Below are 24,215 nucleotides of genomic sequence, written 5' to 3'. Positions count from 1 at the left end.
AGACCTAACTAGAATGAAAGGAATAAATATAATGGGATAAATACTGACTACTGAAGAAAACAAACAAACAAAAAAAACAGAACAAAAAAGAAGAACAAGGAACGGAAAGAGCCTTAAACTGATCCGGTGGTGATTGGGTAATTTCTACCAGAATACTGATGATCAATAAAGTGCATCACTCAAATAACTTTACAAACTATTGTTAAAATTCACTGGAAAATGCATTTGGTTTATAATATACAGATAAACCTAGCTTGGTTAGTAAAAATCTCTAAATCAGCCTTTGTATGGAATTTGAATTTGTTCAAAAAACAAATTCGCATATCAAGCAGATTTACAAGTACTTGCACTCTTAATGTTTCAACCACCAGTCACAAAACCTAGCAAAGAATCCCAGTAAATTTAAATAAATCTCTTTTTAAAAGTCTTCTCAAAACAGGTGGCCTAATGGCGTTAACACTTTTAGTCAGGCAGTAAGGTGCTACCTATACAGCTACTACATTTTCTGCCTGTCCACTCATTAGTAGATCTTGGCCTTTTTTCATTGCTGTTCTTAACATGCCCTCACTGATTTTCCCTCACTTTTTTTTTCCCCTGTCGCCCTCTCAAGGCCAGTTCTATTACTTCATCAGGTCAAGTGAATTCATTATATCACCGTTTGGAGAGCTGGTGGATCGAGTCACTATCACTGTAGCAGAATTATCTGGGGCAGAATTTGCCCAAAATGCATTGAAATCTGATGTTTATAGGTAGAATATAACACAAATATAACATTATTGGGTTTTATGCAGTCTGTTACTCCATCTATACTTTGTTAGCAAGTTTATGTTTCTCCAAAAATGTTTATGTCTAGCTTAAGTTAAAATTACTTAACTAATGTTGGATTTTGCTTCATTAATTCAAAGCACATTTAGTGTGCAAAACACTACATCGGTCCAAATGAATGCCCTCTGCTTGCTAAAAAAGGCATATATGTTCTTAAGGAAAATACACTTTCCATTGTAACTTCCTGCCCTGTCCAGTGTTGTGATAGGTGATACGCACTTCATCATGAAGGAAGTCAACAAGGGCGTGTTGAAAACAGTAAGGAAATGGGCCCTTGACTCTTGTGAATTCCTTCCTCCTTTGAGTGATGTTGTCCAGTTGATATGTTTGTGGTCAGTAAATAGGAGATTTTTGTAGAAGGCCATGTTTCCAGCAGACACCCCAGCACATGCTGCCCTCAATCAGCACTCCTCGCTCAGCTCAGATGAAGTTGTTGGTGATCTGGCGCTGGTGCTCAAACAAATCTTCAATCTCAGCACTATAGGCATCTCCTATGCAAGGGCGAACCAGGCAAATTCATAAGTGAGAAGTATGATAATTAATATTTTTTGTTTTTGTGTATATGTTAAACAACATTGTTCCTACCTGTATGACAGCCATACATGAAGACTCTGTGGCCATCATATCTGCACCTGCAGCGCATTACATTATTAAGAAAATCTGACTCAGCCATGTCAAGTGTTGGGTTTACTTCCACCTGTAATGAAACACAGACAGAGAGAATTTTGAGTATTTTAATGTCTATACACACAGCAAACATGTATATACATAAGTTAAACATATAGTAATTCTCTAGACTAACAAAGACAATGCTTACAGTACTCTGTAAAAATCAGAGACCATCCTTCATTCATTTAAGTTCCAGTCAAAAGTACAAGTTATTTCTTTTTCAAGAGATATTTCCGAGGAGTTTAGATATAAGATAATCCACTTGGATAAGGAAGGAAACAGTCAAAGGAAAGTAAGTGACAACAGGAGCTTTGGAGAAAAACATATTCGAAGATACAGAAAAACTTCTAACAACAGTAGACTTGGTAGACCACCCAAACCATTACCATTAGATAAGCTCCACAAGCTTCGCTCTTGCTTCAGATCTGAAAAAATCCACAAATGTTTCTGCTCCATTCTTCCACTGAGAGAATACAACTCAACTCTATGGGTATGAATGAATGTGTAGCTGTCAAAAAGCCATTACTGAGAAAAAGAAATAGACAAAACACAAAAGAATTGAAAAATAAAACAAAAAAGCTACCACTGTTCTCAGAACAATGGATTGACCACCCCAGAATCCAGACCTCAACATTACTGAATATGTTCAGGATTATTTGGATTGAAAGTAAAAATTGCAACCAACTTCTAAGACTGAACTTTGGAGGTGTGGAAAAATATCCCTACAGATTTCTTTGAAAAAGTGAAAGCAAGTCTCCTGAAAATAAAGAAAGCTATAGTAAAGGCAAAAGGTGGGCATACAAAATACTGAAAAACCTGGTACTTATTAGTCTTCATGGCTGTTTGGACTGGAAATGAAGGGTGGTCTCTGACCTCTGTGCAGTACTGTACACTGGGAACATTTTATGCCCTTTGCTTAACAGTTCCTATAAAGATACCTACACCCATTTTAAATACATGCTGCATCCAGGTCCAGTATGGTGATCCTGAACCTGAGTTTTTCGTTTAGTGAAATTATAGTGTATGGCTTTCAATCTGGGCTGTGGAACTGTGGTCTTCTCTGGCAATGGAATGTGTTTCAGAGCAAAAATGGGCTTGTAAAAGCAGAGTAAATTCCTTGGTGCCCAATTAACCATGTCTAATAGAGTGCTTTCTGCTCTTCTTAGAGGTAATGTTTAAATTTGCTTATTTTTGGTATTTAGCTATATAATTGAAGCAAATAGCTCGAGGAAAAAGCCACCAGATTTTCCTAAAGATTGAATTTTGAATCATCAGCACTCTCTCTAAGCTCCATTGAGCCACCAGTGTGCAGCTACAGCAGATGAGATCGCAGTGTCTTTGTTTGGATTGGTTGGTATCGACCCGTATGTAGACTCATGTGGCCAGATGGGTTCCTTGACCTTTTAGCATTACCACAACACCGTGCTTCACCACAAATAGCTCCAGCATGATGCTGGTTTGTAATTAGCATCTGAAAAACATGCCTAAAATATATTTGCTCTATCTTGGAGACATTTAAAGTAAATAAATCTTTAAAATAGTCAAGGCATGTAGGTGCACTGTAATTAAAACATAGCGCCCCATTAACCCATCCTTTACAGCTGGAATGTCTAAAACACTGTGCCCAAGGTGGCTCTTTGGGATTTCACAGTGCATGGAGTGAGGCCTACTACAGGGAAAACAGACCTAAGCTTCTAAGTGCTGACTTTGATGATGATGCCCACAATGATTTGCATGATTAACATGTAACTTAATGACAGAGAGAAAGTGTTTAAAATTCCAGCCTTGACAGCACCATGAGGGGAGGTCTACTTTTTACAAGCAGTACCATTATCACTGACTTTTAGTTCTGGTGTTGTAAAACACCTATTTTCTTGAAATAGCTTAAATACTATGTTTTTGGGAAATTAAAAGCCTCATTGACTTCAAACAGTAGCAGAAATTTAACAGTAATACAACATGAAAATATGAAGTTCAGTATAAAATTATGGGAAACCTACCTGGAATACATAATCCCCTGGCCTGACATCCGTGACATCAACCCACTGGCAGTCAATATCATGACGATATGTGTCCCAGCAGCCCACAGAAATTCCCTGATCTCCATAGTTGTAACATGAATAGCGTTTATGAAGTCCTAAATACGTAAGAAAGAAAAAGAAAAAATTAACTTGCGCATCAGGACCATCAAGTGTCTAATGCTAAATATCACTTTTTCTCTGTTACTCAAGTTCTAAACCTTTTTTTTTTTTTACCATCAGGGCAGTAAGTGTCCTCCAGACAGAAGCTGGCTTTGTGTCCCTCTGCCACTCTGGTTCCATTCAGCGTGAGGAGGTCATAGTGCGTGAACACTTCAATGCTGTGGTAGTGCCTGTGAATACAGAATCAAATCTATCTTTGACACTAGTGATCACTGATCAATGCCTTCTCCCACTGGTTTAATTGAAACCCTTTACCTCCCAGGACCTGTGGGCAGGTCCAGATCTCTTTTTTCTTTCTCATGATTCCATGACTTACATATAAGATTCATAGCAATTACTAATGAATTCCTATTAGTTTCTGAACAATAAACGTTAAGATTAATAACTGAATAATAAGCTTGGCCTTGAAGCGGTTAATGGATGTTTGGAAACACCTTAGCTTGCACTTTAGCAGAACTGAGTTGTGAATGAGAAGAGAACAGTGAGCTATTATGGCATGGTACTGAATGACCTCACTGCTTCAGCATGAAGGTGTTGGCTGCCCCGGTAATAGCCCTTACTGAAAGCTGTTGATGCCCCAGCAGGGTCATGTTTGCAATGCTGTTTATTTAGGTCTGAATGACCTGCTTTGAAATGCAAACCATGGTGTTGTTGATTTAAGAGATTACTGAAGAACATACAGCAGAGGAATATCCAAAGCCTCCACATTCTCCACAACAGCTTGCCTTGTTCATATAGAATGAGTTGCAATTATTTTCAGAAAACATGGTGGGGTGGGGGTGGGTTTGGTGGGTGTAGATTTCGCCAAAAAAATCATTTAAGTCTGGTTTTCCATGATGTATTTAAGAAATGTCTTGCAACTTTGTATATTGTGTCATGGTAAAAGATGAGGAAAAACTCATGTCACTGAAACAATACAGGGAAATTGCCATTTATGTGCAGACATACATTATGGTAATGGGGAGTGTTTCATTGCTGTAATAGTTAAAAAGACATTTCATACAGGATGTCTGTCAAGTTAACTTGGTTCAATGAATAAGTCGGCCACTCAACAATAACCACTTGTAAGGAGGTAAGATTAATTAACAGAACCTAACTTTGTTTAACCAGTTCAGCTTCTATCAAAATACTGTTCATGACATATAGGGGCCTAACACAACATCATGTCAAACCCTCCATCAAAAACACATCAAAACCTTGTTCCATCTCATTACCTTAAACATACATGAACTCATAATGAAAACAACAGCACAAAGCCATTTTATGAGGGGTCTTTTGTCCTAGTTGCGGTGACTCACCTGTGGCACTGGTGCCAGGTCCAGGACTCTCGTGAAGCACGCGGCCGGAAGTCGGCCCTGCCCAGGTTCATGATGCGGGAGGAGAAACGTAGCAGGCGCCTGTGACCATACGGCCAGTTCATGCGTGCGGCTGAGGAGGACAGACAGTTCTCTTCATGGGCGCAGGTGAGCAGGTGTAGTGGACGATCTTCCAGATAGGCCGTCTCCTGCACCAGCTGGGCATCCACCACCAGGTCAGGGGCAGCTAGAGCAGAGAGTGCAGTAGATTAGTGTAAAAGCAATATGACAATTTTGACCACCATGCGCGTTGATACTGGTGCCAATATTTTAAGTTAAAGTGAAATAGTAGATTTTAATTTATAAAATGTATCAAATGAAGGTTCAGCAGCATCTGAAACTAATACATTTATAAAAAATTACAACTTCTCTAACAACTTCTCCGACAACTATATTGATAACTTTAAGCTATTACGATGGTATGATACGAGGATACCACACAACTCTGTTCAGTTCTTTGAATAGGTTTATATTATATGAATGAGAATGCCTGATGAACACTCACTCTCAGAACAGGTGACTCCAGCTGCTTTGGTTCCTCCACCACGAGGACAATGGACGTAGTTGTTGCGACGGCATTGCTGGATGGACAGTTCAGTGCCCACACAGTGTGCCCCACTCAGCAGCACCTCCTGAGCATTAGGGTCTCCCTGCCAGTAATATGTCTCCTGTGCACAGGAAGGTACTATTCTAGTAAACTGTCAATGATTTCTTTTGCTCACTGCTACACATTCCACGAAACATATCATATTAGGAAGTATTTTATGATTTAGAAGCTCTTCATTTAACCTCTTAAAATGCAGGTTAATTACTAAGTTATTAACCTTAATACTATTATTCAATAAATACACTAATTATTCATTAACTGCTGTGAAACTAATATGTAAGTTATAAAGTTATGTATGACCCTTGCAGTTTTAAATAAGTCATTGCGAAGGTTTATATTTGGAAGGAAAAGTCTAGCTTTAGGTCCATTAAAATAAATATGTGCATTCAAATTTCCAGTGTCGTCTTAAGCATCCTTTTCCATTTTTGTAATTTCTTTACACAAGCAACTCTTCGTAGGCAATAAGCATATGCTGTAATGATTCTAAAAGTACGAGAACTGAACTTCAAAGGTATGTTGTTTATCATGGCTAGAAATGCTTACAGTACATCAGACAGACACTTTTCCTATAGTATACATTTCCAAAACCCTTCCCAAATATACATTTTACGTCTTTAAATACACTATTTACCAGCAACCTATATGCTCCCGTTCCACCCATTCACCATCACAGAACAACTACTGTATAAAGCTTACGTGCTTAAAAGCACCCTTCCTCCAAAACATGCACAGTGTGTGTGCACACAACGCACGCCGCACATAGACTTAATTGAGGCAGTGTTTAGAGAAAATAGAACAAGTGACACATTCAGTGAATACTGGAAAGTGCTGTATTCTTAAACAGTGCCCTGTGCTAAGTGCAGTCTTACCTGATGGGCTCGAGCAGCAAAGCCAAAGCCTAGCTGTCTGCAGACCACCATGGCCTCATTAATGCCCCAATTTTCACTGCACACCGCTCCCCAGCGCTTCCTACCCCCCACATCCATCAGCACTTCCACACGTCCTTCTCCTGCCTCCCTGCCCCCTGCTAACCGCACCTGACCCACACACATAGAGATACAAGCAGAGATTAGTTACTGGCACATACCTACAATATAAGCACTAATGATTAACACCAAACAGTTATCACAGTACAAACGCAGTTATGGATGTGACAGACCAATCATTCTTCAGTGGCTCTGTAAATACAAATACTGTCTAATAGCAGTTTGAAACATACATAAATAAATACAACATAAGATGTAGAATTCAAAGGTTTTTATTTAATGTCTAAACTCTGGTAAATAAGGGCTTTTACTTCTACACTCTGGCTGAGTGCGTAGGATTTACATGTTCTTATGATAAAGACTTTGATCGCTTGGTTGAATGAGCACCAGTGGAAGCACATTTTGATACCCAGTCAAGGTCTATACTGCACTGCCTTACATTTCTTGCAATTCTAATAGCAACTGCATCTTTTACATGTTTTGAAGCTTATTAGTCATTTTAAAGTTTTTCTTTAGTCAGAATTCTTAATAAATGTACTAACCATGGTCTCCACTCCTGTCTTGGGAACATTACATTTGACAGACGCATCTTGAGAATGTTTGAATGTCCACGGCTGGACTTCTTGAAACAAGCAGTCCAAGATAGAGCGCTCTCTTCCTGTACACTGAACTGAGTTGATATGGATGGGACCCGTTCCTGTAAAATATCAGGCCATAAACATAATTAGCTTTCATTTTTGCTCAAAGTTGACTACTTCTATTAACAATAATTTTATATCACCACTGTTGGAACAAAACCTTGAATATCCATTTTGTCCATTTTTTTAATGGAATTTGAAAATGCCAGCTGCCAGTATATTGTCATAAAATTTCATGATGAATGAAGCAATAGAAATGTTCCAAAAAATGCTTTGAAAAAAATCTTGATTCATTTACTTCCATTCAAAATTAGATTTTTAAAAATTTCTTCTTACTATTTTGGCGATTTTTTTGGAGGTTTTGATGTGATAGCAACAACATGCACCTTTATGGTTAATAAAACAATCATATCCAATGAGTAACTGGCTGAATCATAAGGAAAAGGCTCCAGCATATTTGTCTGTCTTGTGTTTTTATTTCAATGCACTGCTCCTTAAGAAAAGGTGATGCAAAATTTGTAATTCAGCCTCCAAGTATGCTCTTTCTGCAACCAGGTGAAGACAGAAAGCCAGGGAGTTTAATTCCTTTGTTCTTTCATCCTTTCATCGAATATCAAAGTGAGAGCAGTATAGCCAACAAGACAAAGATTAGTTTGAATGTATCTGGTCGTTTGCATAAAACGTGACTTCCATCACAGCTGCGTGTCACAGACAACAGGTATCAGCTCAGTCTATCTGCCAGCTCTGTGAAGATAAGGCTGACAAGGTTCTAAGTGAGGTCACACCTCATTTCCTACTTTGTTTACTCTCTACAAGCAAAACGTGGCCAGACTCCTATTCAGAAGACTGGGGCCAGTAGGCACCTCAGGAGTTGCATGGGAAAAATGAGCTACAACCACACTCAGAATGAGTATGCATAACACAAATGTGAGAGAGCCAACACTGCGCATATTTCAGAGTTGCTGAGGCAATTTTGAGGAAAAGCTGTTTGAAGTTTGGGGGGGGGGAGTGGCTGCGGACAAAAAGTGGTTGCGTAAAATTGCAGTGCAGTGTGTTTTGTTAAATTCTACAAGTCATCAAAAGGCCATTTTCAACTCTTCGCCACTGAAATCTTCACCAACTGTTTAGTTACTGGGACAAACATGATAACCACACTATCTAAAGGAAGAACTGCCCAGCACCCAGTTTTGCCAGAGTTCTGGGAAACCATTTGACCATTGAAGGAATCACATGAGATTGGTTTTAGTCTTGAGGGTTCATGTGGATGTATACCTCATAGAGAAAATTACATATAGGGACAGAAATATACCATTGGTTAGAATAGGAAATAGACACTCATCCATTGTCCCTGTAATTTTGGCAACTGATGATGTGATCAAGAAAAGCAGCAGATATGTAATTTAACCTCAGTTTCCTCTCATCACATCTGATCATCACCTTTAAAATGATAAAGAAAAGTCATAGAGTTATAGTATTTAAAATGGCAAAGTGGAAGCAAGCTCAAACCATAGATTAAGTAGTACTAAAATGGCAAATGGAAAGGGAGTGGCTTTGGTGACATGCTGCACTGAAGTGCATTAAACTGCATGAGTTTCACAAGATTGTGGTTTTAGAAAAATTGACCTTTTTCTCTCTTTCTCTAAAATTAAACAACATATAAATCCACATTGATGATGTTTTTTCCTTGATGGGATGTCTATTATAGCATTTTAGGAGCACATTAAATTACTACATAAGACCATTTTTTCTTTGCCAAGTAAAACAGTTATAGAAAAAAGGATATGGTTGGACAACATAATAAGGAATATAGATTTGAATGCCAGGATGTACTTGTAAATTTTTTTACCCCTCATTTCTAGGTGGAATGGGTGCATGCAAGACACATGATGCTTTTTAAGACTAAATGAAGCCAGAGAGGCCATTCTCTATATGTTCTCACTGATGCAAAAATCTCCTATGAGAACAAGTCATCCAAACACACTATCACAAATAATCTCACTTTCATCGTGCTGGGAGTTCTGGCTTTTGGGGAGCCTTCTACAGACTACTGCTTTTTGGTGCAGTGTCACTCAATAACAAACAGGATCATCATGGCATGTGCAAATCATACAGACATCAGATTGGATTAACAGTGTGATATGCTTCACACAAAGTCTATAGCAGTCATGTCAGGAATTTGGCAGTTTTCAAGTATGTTCCCGTCAGACAACAGGCCTGCACAGACACTCTCACTCCTGACCTTTTAAATCTCTGCTCTGTAAAGCAGAGACATGAACATAGACTCAGTACAACCTACACACCATCAATAAAGCCCACTTTTCTCTGTGGTGACCACAGCCTGGTCTGTGAATCTCAGCTTGTTGGATTATAACTGTCTCAGACAGTATAGTCTTGTTCTATCATCTGAATCCTAATTTATGCCTGGTTTTCACTCAGTGTATGTTTTTGTGGCCTCAGCTGCACTTACAAAATTATACATGGCTATAAAATGTCTAAAGAGTACTATGGTAAAATGGAAGAATGGAAATTGCTTTTGACCCCAGTCCTCTAGCAAAGCTGCTAGGCTTAAAACTATGGAAAGCGGAAACACAAACATAGCTGTTCCAGCGAGGCCTGTGCTTAGCAACAGAGAGTGAATGTTTTTTTATGATAGAAATATGGCATGCATTTATTTAGGCAATCACTTCAAGGCCACTACATGTCAGTTATTTCAGACACTACTGGCTTGAGTACTGAGATCAACTTCTCACTTGATAGAAGCATCCATCGTCTAATAAAACCATTTACATGTTGTCGCTGTCCAGAAAGATAAAAAAAAATTCTCTTCATTTTTTTTCACTTTTATCTTGTACGTCATTTGAACACAGCAGCCTTTCTTTACATTTTGTGAAAACTTCATAATGTATGGACCAGCAGAAATGCTCCAAAATTATTTGGAATAAAATCACTTTACATTAATTTACATTGAAAGTTAAGAATGTTTTTGTCTTCTTACCAATTTGGAGATACATGATTCTTTCTACAGAAAAGGTTTCACCCACCCTTTACATATAGAACTAATTCTGCAATAGACTGAACCTTCAAATCTGCCCTTGCTTATAGTAATGAGTATCTAGGGGTGGGCAACATAATGTTGTTATCATGATGAACTGTCACCATAAGCTTTTCTGAGCATATCATAAATATCATCAGTACCTCCAGAACATTAAACAACTGCATGTTTCGTTAAAAAGATATTCAAACAGGGCTTTAACCTGGCCTGGCTGTGTAAGATTTCATTCTGTTGCAAGCTAAGATTTCACCCTTTCACAAGCTACAGTTTCAACAATGTTGGGAATCCAAGAGACCATAACTGGCTCTGCTTAACTGGATATAAACTGATCGTTAAGTGTGCTTTTGTATATTACTAAAAATTTTGACAGCATTGAATGTTCCATCACTGTTCCACAGGCATCTATTCCAACAAAATGTTGTGACATGTACTGTGAAACTGTCTTCACTTATCATGGTTATATTTTTGCCATATTGCACACCCTTAGTTGTATCCTTCCCCATACTGAGCAATAAAGTCCATTAAAAATGAGTTACATTTAAAATAACACAGTATCTCACCTTGGCCCATGTATGCTCCAGTAAAAGCCTCTTTGGCAGTACCAAAGCCTAGTTCTCTGCACACCACACTGGCAGAGGTACGATCCCAAAGGTGGTCAACCACGGTTCCCCACTTTCCTTCACGCAGAACCTCCACCCTGCCCTCTCCCAGACGAGGTCCTGCTTTCAGACGCACCACAGGCTATGAGAAGGGAAATGCACGACACAGGTTAAGCAGGGGTTTTGATATTTGACTGTTACTTTGTTAGTGAATGTCAACACAAATTGTATCAATTATCATCAATATATTATTCAGAAAATAATCCTGTCCTATGTGGAAAAACCTTCTCTCTTTGCTGTTTGAATGGAGAGAAAATGTATCTTTACCTTGGTAGGGTGTGGAGCCTGAGGCCTGCCTGAGGACATGCGTGAGAACTGGGGCCCTGGTATGCAGCGGGCCACTGCATGGCGGCCATTCCTACAAGGTATAGGGCTGCGAGGGATGGACAGCTGGGCATGACACTCTGTCAGAGTGGACTCTGTACCCAGGCAATGGATCTTCTCCACCCAGGAACTCTTCTTTCTGGCCATGAAACTCAACCTGTTTGGAAAAAGAGGGAATAGCAGGAAGTGAATAAATATCATATTAGGGCATTACATTTACATTTCCTTTCAGCTTATTAAACTAGCTAAGTTTATCACATTGACGTAAGTTTTCAACTAATACCTTGTAGAAGTGTCCTTAATTTTTTCGTCCCATATTTTTCTGGAAAAAGAAGAAAGACAATGTATATTAGTAAAAATTAAATGTAAATTAGTAAAATGATGTGCGCAATCAGCCAAACAATAGAACCTGATTTTGTCAAAAGCTCAACCAGCCAAGAAGAAAAGTTTCCTGAGAGTACACCAATAAAAATATGCCGGATATAAATATCTTAGAAGCAAAACAAGTCCAGGAGAACATGTGGTTTTGTGGTAAATGGGGAGTTACAGTACAAACTCATTGTTCCCTCCTCTAAACCAAGTCAATTCCAGTTACTTTCATACAGGATATTTTGGGTACTCTTGGAATGTCCTGTGTTTGCATGGATGTGCAAGTGTGTAAGTTGTTCACAAATACAAACATTAAATTTGTGGCTATGTAGAGTGACTGACTGTGGCACCACAGACAATTCTTAGAAACATATGCTGATGGCAAGTTTCAGTTAAACTCTCAAGTTACTCTCCAAGTGGAAACAACATGTTATTAGAAAAGGCTGTTGAAGTTTTGAAGTTACATGGGAATGCTTTGAAAGGCAAAAATCAAACAATTTATCAATATTTGCATTCACCTGAACTAATAAACATATCAAATTCAGTTGCAAATGTGGGTGTTACTCCTAACTCCTTCTGACTGCTCCAGCGGCCCGAGAACGCTTTCAGAAATGTTGATTCAAAAAACAGACGTTTCCGGAAGCACGAGTGCCGGCATGCTGGAATGGGCGAGGTGAGGCTGCCCACAAAACAAACTGACCACCACAGAGCTCCAGCTGACCAGCATCATAGCTATGATCAAAAACAGTACGCCAGAGAGAGAGGTCCTTCAAAGAGCCTCTGCACTCATCGCACAGACACATGGTATGCAAGTAGGTATGCATCATCATCTGCTCCAAATAAACGTCTTCAACACTGACTTTTATACATAGTTTAAACACACAGTCAGCTGTGCTCTGTGATTACGTTTGATGTCCAAACTCAGATGATATTCTGTATTTTTCCATGTATAGTCTATGCTACCCTTACCTTTTCTTGATGAGAAGCTCCAATGTGCAAATAAATAAATGAGATGCTGGTTAAAGCAGCAGCTTCAATGGCTGAATTGCTGTAGTCACTACAGAGGCCCAGAGGGTCCAGCAGAACTACTGGCCTTGTGGTTGATGACAAAGAAGAAGTTATTCTGAGTTAAGTACTTACTCTGTGGGGTTTTCAGTTTAATTAGCTCTATAAAATATTTTAGATGTTTCCATTGTGTGGCGCTCTGCACTTACGTGTTGTTTTCAGCATCCAGACACAGATACATTTCAACTTCCCTACATTTCAAATTTCAAAATCTTTTTAACTAAATGTGTGCAAAACCAGCCAGATGAATCAGCAATTCATTGCGTGATAATTGCAAAATAAACCCTCTTTGTTCACTTGCAGACTAAAACCTCAACAAACTTGTGGCTCGAAAACAATTTGAAAATCTGAACATACGGCCTACTACGGCCCTCAAGAATCTCTTCAGACAGCAGTGGTCTGTTTTTTAATTTGTTCTGACAGTCTCTAGCACTGAAATACCCACCTGCTCGTGTAATTAGTCTCAGAGTTCCACCCTCGGTTTACAACTAAACCAGCGAAGCTTAATGATAGGGAGGGCTGGTCTGTTTTGACACAACAATCATGCTACTGTTTTAGGAATCATTCTATGCATACACTCTCTCTTCTTTACTGGATCTGAGCAAAATGTGTCCTCTGTTCTTGCGTATGAAAGGTGAACCAAGAGAAATGTATTCGTTTATTTTTTAAAAAGTTTGCAAAAATCACAATTCCATAGCAATTCCGGAAGGGTATGAATATGTTCCACAGTGAAATCTTTTGTTATGAAGGCAATTTATTTGGCTGTCAGGCAGAGCTTTTTACTTTTCTGAAAAGAAATGTCCAAAGTATCTTTAAGTAAATAAGAAACAAATTTCTATAATTCCTTTTTTAATGTAATGATTTTACCATCTAAAACACTTTATAATTGAGTGAACATGTCACAATAAATTGAGCAATATGCTATCTGGAATAATATTTCATTACATTAACTTGCTTTAAAGTTTTAAAAGTTTAGAACATGTATTTTCCTTCTCCTGTAAAGCTTCCTCTTTGGAGATATGAGGCTTTGTCATAATAGTAACAATATAATGTAAAGACCTGCAGTGTCTTTGTCGTCAACGGCTAGACCACAGGTTCACTGCGTCAAGAGGACTAGCCTTGGTAAGCCTCCTATAGTTATGTAATTGTTGCCTCGACTCGCTCAACATTATACAATTTGCTGATTGCAGTCTTCAACTTCCATAAGTGACACTTACTTCACCTGACAAACAACACACAAGACTGTATTTAAGCTGAAGACTCCTAGGCTTAAAACCAAATTGTAATTTGATTTGAGATGGTGCTAACTTTCTCAGGGGAAGATAAAACATAAATCTGCCAAGTGAAGTTCTTATCTATATTTAAAGGGCTACATAAGAGAAAATAAAGTAATAATTCTACTATGTGCACCTGATTTGCATCCAGATATCAATCACAGGCCTATAACCCTGATGAGATTGAAAGTTCTTTTGGATGGATGAAGGACACTTCATCAAAAAACAAAATTACAGGAACATTTAATTCAAGCATCCGCAGAGAACAGCAAACACTGGAAGACACATCGGTCACCAAAAAGTTAAAATAATACCTCACTCTAAAAGAGGTTAAGCAAGAGGATAATCAAGCCAAATTGTGGCCTAAACCTTCAAATCTCGCTGGTGACACACAGCGGTTGCTGCTGACACAGCAGTCCACAGACTGCAGCTATAATTGAGCACCCTTTCCCCCCCTCACACAAGAACCTTAGAAATCCTCGGCTCCTTAACGTATAATTACAGCATCTTCAGATGAGCATCCAGCAGAAGCAGCGATGGGGGATGGAGTTGCTCAGACTTTCTGAAACGCTGAGTGGGCGAATGAAAAATCTGTCCAGTCTGGAACTGTGTGGAGTGTCCAAGCAGGCACGTACAACATGTTGAGGTCAGGTGCTGGACGAGTTTGCTGTCTAGGTTGGAGAGCCAATTTAAGACTGCCTAGAAGTCACTGCAATCACCATAAGCTCTAATTCTAGACACAACACTGCCCTCCCATAGAAATTTAGCAACTTATGTCTAAGTCAAGGGTGTCCAACAGTTGCAGAGATTAGTGTTTTCCCTCTTCTAACACACTGAGGGACTTACCAAATGACTGCTGAGACATCAAGAGGTTGCTCTTTTGACATCAAGCATAAGATTTCATGAAGAAATCAAACTTAGACTACCTACAATAGGTTTCCATTCTTACCAATTCTGTGGCAGCTAATCAGTTTAGAGAGAAAAAACTGGCAATTTTCTCTAATAGCATAAAAATGAATTTAATCTTATGGCACAAAAAATCTTAAATATTTTTATAATGTGTTCTTTAACCAGTGTTAACACAAATTCAGTCACAACAGCTACAACCAAGCCAAAAAACAAAGTGCCAAAAGAGTGGAAAGAACTACAATGGAAAGAACTACACTGTCTAGAAGTGGTCTGTAATAGTTTATATCCAGCCAAGCAACAAGTCCTGACTATATACTGTGGCTAAAAAAGTGTGGAAACCACAGAAACATAACATTAGAAGTGATGGTTTTATAACAAGAAAAGGCAATGCCTGCCAAAATTATAGCAGACTCAAATGGCACAATGAAATACTTGTGTCGTGCAAAAGTGTAGTTTCGAGGTTGTTGAGCCACAGACTCCAAAAAAGGCAGAAAATAGCTAGAAGGAAAAGCAGCACATTGTTTCAGCCAAATATCTAGAGAAGCAGAACCTAAAGAAATGAAGCTTTACTCAAATTCTGACAAGAGCCCAAAGCCTATCTTCTGAATTGCTGATTAAGTGCTAAATTGTTCACCACAGCTACTTCATTTTTGGCAAATGCATCAGAAGCTATTAAAATCATCTTCAAAGACACTCTGAGATGAGATCTTTCACTTGGTGAGAGAGTGAGGGGACAGGCCTCCTCAGCTGCACTGCTATCCTATAGTTATGTTCTAGAAAAAGCATCATTGTAAAGCACTAAAAATAGATTTCCTGTCCATGTGGCTGGCGCTCTGAGAGGGTTCTAGGGCCACCACAGTCCCACAGATTGGCTCAAACTTTTACAAATGCACATGTGTATATATTAGCCATTTGGGAGGACCCCAAAGCAGAAACCCACAGAGATGGGCCTAAAGATGTCTTCTAGGGATTCTAGGGAGTCTGATTTTGAATTGTGTCAAATCAAGAAGGTCCATCCTTCCATCGTTACTCAAAACTCTCATTGTGACTCAGGATTTTCAGAAATAACAGACTTAAGGACAGGCAATACTTAAATGTATGATGTAATTCATGTTTGGTAATAAATTCTCTTGAATAGGATGCAAAATGTATTCCTCATAGTGTATTATACTAAAGCAAGATGCACTAATGATGTTGATTAACCTAACAAATACGACAGCAAAATGAATGTGAGATTTTATATAGCACCACTGCTAACTTCAGATACTGACTGTAATTTTGGACAGTTTCTGTTGGTTCATTTGTCATGAAATGTCCACATAATGTAAATTTGGCACTTTCAAATAGTGTAAAAAATAATGAGGATTTGACATGACAGTGATGATGTACTATAACTAATAGGCCTAAATCGATTTCCTGCTGACAGTATCACCTGGAACCACAGCACCAACAAGCTGTCATTATCCATTCCTTCCTGAAGCGATGAGACTGCTCAGTACAAGGCATATCACTTTCATTCCACTGACACTGTGTGACTAATGCTGTTAGTCAGAGAGAATATTACATAATGCTATCTGTCATCTCTGCTACAGAGCCTGATCGTTCCACTCTACTCAAATCCACATGGAACTATTTTGCAGATCCAGACGTCCCTGAAGAACTCAAGATGGCTAAAGGCAAGAGAGAGTAGCTGTCTAAGAATTTTTCAAATCTGTAGAGTACATTATTCAACATTGATGTTTAAATATACTAAACAGATGCCACTTATGATTCATTTCAATGTTGTTTTGAACAAGAAATCTGATTTCAAAAGGTGTACATCAAATATCCAAGCCCTTTCATATAGAAAACTCAATAATTAATCACTGCGGCTTTAGGCCTACTGTACATTAACATGAGTCATAGTTCATTTTGGTCAATATACTGACAACTTCTTAAAATTTCACAAATTTACAATGGTAAATACAGTACAGGGGATGAATCTGAGATGGAAAGTCATGAGGGAGGCCTACAATAAAACCATTAGTACAACAAACCGGTCCTGTCACCACTAAAAGACTTTTTGTGGTTTCAGACTGATGCCGCTCTGCAAGAACAATCAACAGGGATATTAGACCTTTTAACAGAAACCTAAAGGCTTAAGCCAGACGTTTCATCTCCAGAATTGGGGGTGTAGATACCATCAGTAAGTTTGCAGAGATCTTTTAATCATTGCCTGAGAGCTCAGGCTTGTAAAAGGTGCCCCGGAGGGAGGAGATAAGCCAAACAAAAGATTTGCTCCGGCAAATAGAGAAGGTGACTTAAGAGCACACTGTCTACTGTCAGACTTTCCAGTACAGAACCTTCATTGGTACTCTGTCATATTGTTCTGTGTTATAATAAATAAATGATTCCAGGGATGCCTTTTTTACCGCCAAGCAATAATTAAAACAACCTCACTTGCCAAAAATTGTTCTAATCAGTAAGTAGAAATAAATAAATAAATACTCATGGGATTCAAGGTGGGTTATAATAAAGATGTGAGCAACCTGAATCAATGTACAGTTTAACTGGTACGTGAGATGAAATAATTCACAATCACAACTGGATGTAACAAAAACCCCTCTTTCTCAAAATATCAATTTTACTGATTTAGGAAACATAATTTAGATATAATCATAATAAAAACTGCTTAGTTAGGAAGTTAAAGGGGAATTCCACCAAATTTTCAAAATTTCTGCAGACTTAAAAAACAAATTAACACAGTCATTCAGAGTGGTTTGACGTGAAATGGTGCATTCTGTAGTGACTTACTGAGTGGTGGTGTTAGGAACCAGAAATCTAAAGAATTTAATGCCTCCAAAAGCTCCCTCACAAAAAGTTATTACATGAAGTGGTTACAAATATGTTACCTTATGCCTGAAATGTTGTTCTTTAAATGGTTTGAGATAAGGTTGTAGCATAAAATGTGTTTTTTACATAATGGAGAGACATTAAAAACAAAACAGTACCAAAAAAAATGAAAAGTAAGAAGACCAGTGTAGGTTCATTGATCTATTTGGATAGTAAATAAAATTACTACATTTGCTTTGTAGACATTGCAACCCCTGGTTCCTATCAATACCACTGTAAACAAAATCTGTGTTGTCAAGTTTCTCTAGAATGGAGCATTTCACATCAATCCACACTGAATGACTCGCAGTAATTTCCCCTTTAATTAATGAATTCCCCTTTAAGGCAATGATTTGATATTATAAATGAGGAATAGTGTAATAATGCGAAAAAACATAACACTGCCATATACAAGCCATATACACTGTTCATTGTGTACTTTGTTCAGTTTGGTAAAAAAAAGGAGGACCTACTTGTAAATGTTCATGTTGGGTTGCGCTGCATCAGGGAATCCCAGCATGCCACATACCACCCTGCTGCTGTTCAGACTCCAGCCTTTATCACACACCTGCCTCCATCTCCCAGCATGCTTTACTTCCACCACGCCCTCCGTCACCATTGCACGCTTCTTGTTAACCATCAAAACTGGCCGCAAACGAACTTCTTCAATCTTCACTTTACTGGCAGACTGAAGAAAGAAAAAAAGAAAAAAAATTAACAAAGAGGCCTGCTGTGGTGGCAAAAATATGAAGGCATGAATCTGGTGACATCATAACTAAACTATTTGACAACTGTGTTGACATTTCAAGAAAATGCAGTGCTCGGTATTTTAGAGAGGCATTTGATAACAGACTCCCAAAATCCACTGGAATGACAGAGACTGAATGTCTGTGAATGATGTCTGAGCACATTCATTAACATTTATACTTCAGTATGTGTGGAAGGTGAAGATTAGAATGGACCTAATCCCAACACTGGCTTGTACTAAAGATCATGCTTGTGTCAGAGGTCTGAAAAGTTGCAGGGACTCGACTGTGTCCCTGACTGCTTACCGGAGAATGGAACTGTTGTCTGGAAAACTGCTGCCTTGAGAAGTCTTGTGGATGAGCGTTGCTATGCCAAGGAGATGGAGACCTTGGACTGGAATAGACGTCTTGCCACCGGTTTGAGGTTGTAATATTAGTTCTGAGGGCGATGTCATGGCCTCGTCTGGAGACTCCGGGATGCACTTGATCCAGCCTTCTCTCAGGACTACACACCACCCCCAGGTCTTCAGAGTGCCTACAGTCATTAACCCCCCATCCATTTGACTTGCACTCTTTCAGAGATTTCTCTGTGCCTTCACAGCGCACATTATCCATCCAGATAGGACCTGTGATATGTTAGGAATGTGCAAATGAGATGAAGGATTAACATTCACACCTCCATAGCTGTCTAATTGATGGCAAAATAGCATAATGTGTATTATAATATGTCTGAACAAATGATGTCATCATAGACATATGCTAGAAAGTAAAACAAAGACATGTCTAAAGACTTTAAAAGAGATATTTAAGGGATTCAAGCAGGGTTGTCATGAAGCCGACTGAATGAATGTACAGTATTTGCTACATGGACAGTGCCATCTTGCCAGCTAGTGTAAACCAAGTAAACCAAAGCACACAGAGCAGGTACTATTTGGGTGGTGGATCATTCTCAGCACTGCAGTAACACTGACATGGTGGTGGTGTGTTAGTGTGTGTTGTGTGTGGATCAGACACAGCAGTGCTGCTGGAGTTTTTAAACACCTCAGTGTCACTGCTGGACTGAGAATAGTCCACCAACCAAAAATATCCAGCCAACAGCGTCCTGTGGGCAGCGTCCTGTGACCACTGATGAAGGACTAGAGGATGACCAACACAAACTGTGCAGCAGCAGAGGAGCTATTGTCTCTGACTTTACATCTACAAGGTGGACTGACAAGGTAGGAGTGTCTAATAGAGTGGACAGTGAGTGGACATAGTGTTTTAAAACTCCAGCAGCACTGCTGTGTCTGATCCACTCATACCAGCACAACACACCACCACCACGTCAGTCTTACTGCAGTGCTGAGAAGGATCCACCACCCAAATAGTACCTGCTCTGTGAGGGTCCAAGGGTGTCCTGACCACTGAAGAACAGGGTAAAAGGGGGCTAACAAAGTATGCAGAGAAACAGATGGACTACAGTCTGTAATTGTAGAACTACAAAGTGCACCTATATAGTAAGTGGAGCTGATAAAATGGACAATGAGCGTAGAACAAGGTCATAATGTTATGCCTGATATATATATATATATATATATATATATATATATATATATATATATATATATATATATATATATATAATTATATGTATATATACATTAAAACATTTCATACAAAACAACGTGTACAGTGTGTGTACAACACTCACCCTCTCCCTCTCCATACTTCGCACTGTGTGCCCACGTGAGTGCACTCTGAAAGCCCAGTTCTCTGCAAACTACAGTGGCCAGTTTAATGTCCACTTCGTCGTCGCACACGGTTCCCCACGTGCCGTTGTGCAGGACTTCCACGCGTCCTTCATTTTCTCTGCGTCCGATGCCCGCCAGACGGACTTTAGCGGCCGGTGCGCGCGCTGATCTGCCGCCGGAGCGGGGGAGCGCGTGAGCGCGCAGGAGGAGGAGAGAAGTCAGACAGAGATAGAGAGAGAGGCCCAGCGCCATGGCTGCTCCAGTAAGGCTCCTGAAGAGTGAAATGAGGGGAAATGCCTTTCATTACACATTAAAGCTACTAATTACCGCGCTGACTTAACCGACTCACTGCGTTCTCCTCCAAAAACAGCCTTCTGTTTGGGTTTGTACCGAGAAAGTGCACTTACACCCGTCAAAATAAAAGCGCCAAAAGAGCAGTCGGTGGTCACCAGTCCTGGGAGTCTAGTTCCAACGACAGTCCACTACACCTGCTCCAGCCCCAATTAACTTCTTCAGAAGATCCTAATCGGTTGAATCATCAGCATTAGTGTTAGGTAAGCGGGGGCAGCATCATGTTAGATGCAGGTTGAGACAAATGTCTTGGGGAAAGTAGATCTCCAAGAGTAGTCTTGGTGAGCACTGCCATAGAAGAACCACTTTTCTTTCTCTAAAGAACCTTTCCATAGATGGCTCCCTGAAGATGAGATGTGCGAGCGTGAAGAACTTTTTTAAAAGTTTAAAAAACTTTCACATTACGTTTTCAAAAATTAAGGGTCTTCCTAGAAACACAGCCTATATACTGAACCATTTAGGAACTTTTTTTTGAAGAGTGTAGGTTACCAATAAAGAATTCTGAAAAGGACAGTGATGAAGTTGCCTACCTTTATCCTACCTGTGATATTTCTCTTGATATTCCTCTTATATTGTTAAGTAAATCTGTAAATTCTGCCGGGATGCATATTTCTGGCTTAAATAGATCTGAGAGAAATGTAATCAACATAAGTCAGTGAAAGTTCAGAGAAGAACTGCTGGGCTTTTATCTTTTTTCATTCAAGAAAGGCTGACATCTCAGAGAGGAGTTTATAGACTGCTAGCCAAAAAAGCAAACATCATACCCATGGAGAAAAAGGAAAAAAAAGCCCACAAACATCCATAAAGGTGAAAACCACAAAACCATCATGCATTTCACAAATTCCAGGTGGAGACAATATAATTAGTAACACAAACATCTCTCCTCATAAATGTCCCAAAATGGACAAAAACACAAGAAGCAAAAACATGTTTATCAGTCCAGGAAGGGAAAGGCAGGTGCTATAAGTGGCTCTAGTGAAGGCAAGTGCCGGGTCTGTAAATAAACTGGCTAAGATTTAACAGATTGTGGATTGTAGCCAAAATATCAGGAAAAATGGAAGAATATAAAACTTACAATTGCTCTCAAACCCACTTTAAAAAATCTCATACTGCTGCACTGAAGGGTCCTTTAGTGAAACAGACACTCGGAGGTAAAGTTAGAGGTAAAAGTTGACTCACCTGGCTGCCTGGAGTCACATCAGTCCCTGATGAGGGGAAAGTGAATGAAGGAAAGAGTGCAGCGCTGAGATGAGGTCTTCACTCACGCTATTCCTTTCCTCCCTCCTCTTCTCCATCCCCCATCTCTTTTTATCCCTCCCACAGCTGTCCCTCTCTCCATCTCACATCTCTTTCACCAGCTCATTCACTGTACATTAGTGAAAGGAAGAGAGAGAGAGAGAGAGAGAGAGAGGGAGAGAGAGAGAGAGAGAGCTTTACGTGACTCATAAAAAGCTGGGCTGAATAATATTTGAGTAATATATAAAGTTCAGGTGGGTTGAAAACTGAATTAAGTCAAAACAATGGAACTCCCTAGCTTTCAGTTTAAAGACAGAATATTGCTGCTGTCGGAACAAAACCTTGTATTTCCAAAATGTTAACTTTACAGGAAAAGGGAAAAACTTACTTTACTTTTAATGTAAGTCAATGGAACCAGACCTTTTTCCAAGCAATTTCAGGCTGTTTCTTTTGGTCCATTCATCATGAAATTTACACACAATGTAAAGGGGAACAGGCATTTTCAAATTATGTAAAAAACTGAAAAACAACAAAAATGGAGATTTTTGTTTTGGAACAAAACCTCATATCTCCAAAAAAGTAACTTTACAGGAGAAAAAAATCCTTAAATTTCAATAGAATTAAATGGAAGAAAATATTATTCTAAGTCATTTTGGACCTGTATTGGTCCATTCATCTTGAAAGTTTGACATGATGTAAAGGGAAAAGTTTTCAGTCATGTGAAAAAATTAAAAATGACTAAGATACAAGGTTTTGTTCAACAATAAGCAAATATGCAGACACACATGAACAATCACATCACTTCTTCAAAACCTCACTATCAACTTGGATTATTTTTCATGTATATATCTGTTTCAGTGAAGGCATGTACCTTATCATTAAATGACAGAAACGTTTATTTAGGTCATTGTCCAGCTCCGCATTCATAGACGTTTCTGAAAGTTGAAGCTTGTGCAGAGATAAATATTCACTTATGTGACTGTGTAGCTGGACAAAGTCGATCTTTCTGCATTTCTGCCATATAATAATAAACAATGCAAATTATGTCATTCAGATGACATCCAGTCAATATTTAGTTGATTTAATTGCTCTTTTATCACCCTTTTTAATAGACTCAGGGCTTGAATAGCTTACATCACTCAATTCAAATCCAGCCTTACGAGAAAAGCCAGGCTGTCTTGTCTTTTCCCTATAAGATTTTTGATCGTTATCACAGACAATGCATAAAGAACAGTACTTGATAACTGCTCAACTATGTGGCTAATAAATGTTCAACATTGTCCAGTGTGTTAGGTTCATTACTGAGGGTGGCTACCAGGTTATTTACTGTCAAGGACAAGACAGAAGTTGTTCTAGCAACAGTTGTTTTGGAAGGTATTTGCGCTTCCATTTTGCAAATAGCTTGAGCAGTATAAGAGGAAAGTTTGTGGCTGGATGAGGACCGCTGCTGTTGCTGATGAAGTGTATTTGAGGTTTAAAACAAACCTCAGAGGAACTAATTTAGCAGGACATGTGTATTCATAGCAATCACATTCCATCATGCTAGGTGGGTGTAGCAAGATCAACAACAATTACTGTAAATCCTGCGTTTCAACTCACAGGTAGACACACCACAGAAGAAGTGTTAAAAAAAAATCAGCCAATTTAATTATTTGTAATGTGAATGTGGATCCTGTTTATGCTGTTAGTCCAAAACTAGCAATTTTGCTGTTTGCGAGCCAACATTTGTGTGACTGAGTGCTTGATTGCATTTCCCTCCCTTTTTGGGTAAACCAAGACAGGAAGACGGGGCTTCTATTAGAGAGCCCTAATCAAAGAGAAATCTTACTGGATGACCGGGGAGAGAGTGAGAGCCGAAAATAAACAGCCAGGGGCCTCAGATTAACACGATACTTATATACAGTATATAGCTCCACTTATACAAATCTTCTATAGAGACAATTATAGGATGTGCACTTTCTTCAGAAGAGCACAGTAGACATTACAGCAAGTTATAAGTGACTAGTCGGCAAGCTAATGATGCGGTGCATCGGTTTGCACTACGTGCATTACGTGGATGTTAACAGGCCAGCCGCTGCTGATTCAGTGTGCATGTGTGTGTGTGTATGTCTATGTGTGTAAGGGGTGGGCGGAGTAAACTGAAGCCACAGACTGAGTTCTTAAGAGGCGCTGCTGTGGTGCACTGCTTGCCTCCACCTCTGTAATTACCCGCCGAAGCCTGGATCTGCCCTTAGCCACAATTTGCGGTGCCATGAAATAAATACACGCTCTCCAACAATAAACAACTGCCTTTTTAAATTATAGCACCTCCTCCTGTTCACCCCCACCATCTGATCTCTCTCGTTCTC

General features: G+C 39.2%; 1 protein-coding gene across 1 annotated transcript; it reads right to left on the bottom strand.

Moving 5' to 3' along the window:
* Window positions 1-553: 553 nt before the first annotated feature.
* loxl4 (lysyl oxidase-like 4) lies at window positions 554-21,959 on the bottom strand. The gene is made up of 15 exons (XM_036574132.1): window positions 21,811-21,959; window positions 20,241-20,551; window positions 18,857-19,176; window positions 18,278-18,492; window positions 11,600-11,638; window positions 11,260-11,473; window positions 10,894-11,074; window positions 7,186-7,340; window positions 6,527-6,694; window positions 5,556-5,718; window positions 4,994-5,237; window positions 3,750-3,865; window positions 3,495-3,631; window positions 1,411-1,522; window positions 554-1,316 (listed from the first exon to the last, which is right to left on the bottom strand). The coding sequence occupies exons 2-15, from the start codon at window positions 20,530-20,532 to the stop codon at window positions 1,246-1,248; spliced, it is 2,427 nt and encodes an 808-aa protein (XP_036430025.1). The 5' UTR covers window positions 20,533-20,551; window positions 21,811-21,959; the 3' UTR covers window positions 554-1,245.
* Window positions 21,960-24,215: the final 2,256 nt, after the last annotated feature.

The sequence above is a fragment of the Colossoma macropomum genome, unplaced genomic scaffold (assembly GCF_904425465.1).
Source record: "Colossoma macropomum unplaced genomic scaffold, Colossoma_macropomum, whole genome shotgun sequence".
NCBI lineage: Eukaryota > Metazoa > Chordata > Actinopteri > Characiformes > Serrasalmidae > Colossoma > Colossoma macropomum.
This window is presented reverse-complemented; position numbering and strand designations above follow the sequence as displayed.

Coding starts and splice junctions, on each gene's coding strand:
- loxl4 (XM_036574132.1), bottom strand. CDS start 20,532: ATGGCGCTGGGCCTCTCTCTCTATCTCTGTCTGACTTCTCTCCTCCTC. Junction 11,075..11,259: donor AGGCTCCACACCCTACCAAG/GTAAAGATACAT, acceptor CCCTTCTCATAG/CCTGTGGTGCGTCTGAAAGC. Junction 7,341..10,893: donor TGGAGCATACATGGGCCAAG/GTGAGATACTGT, acceptor GATATTTTACAG/GAACGGGTCCCATCCATATC.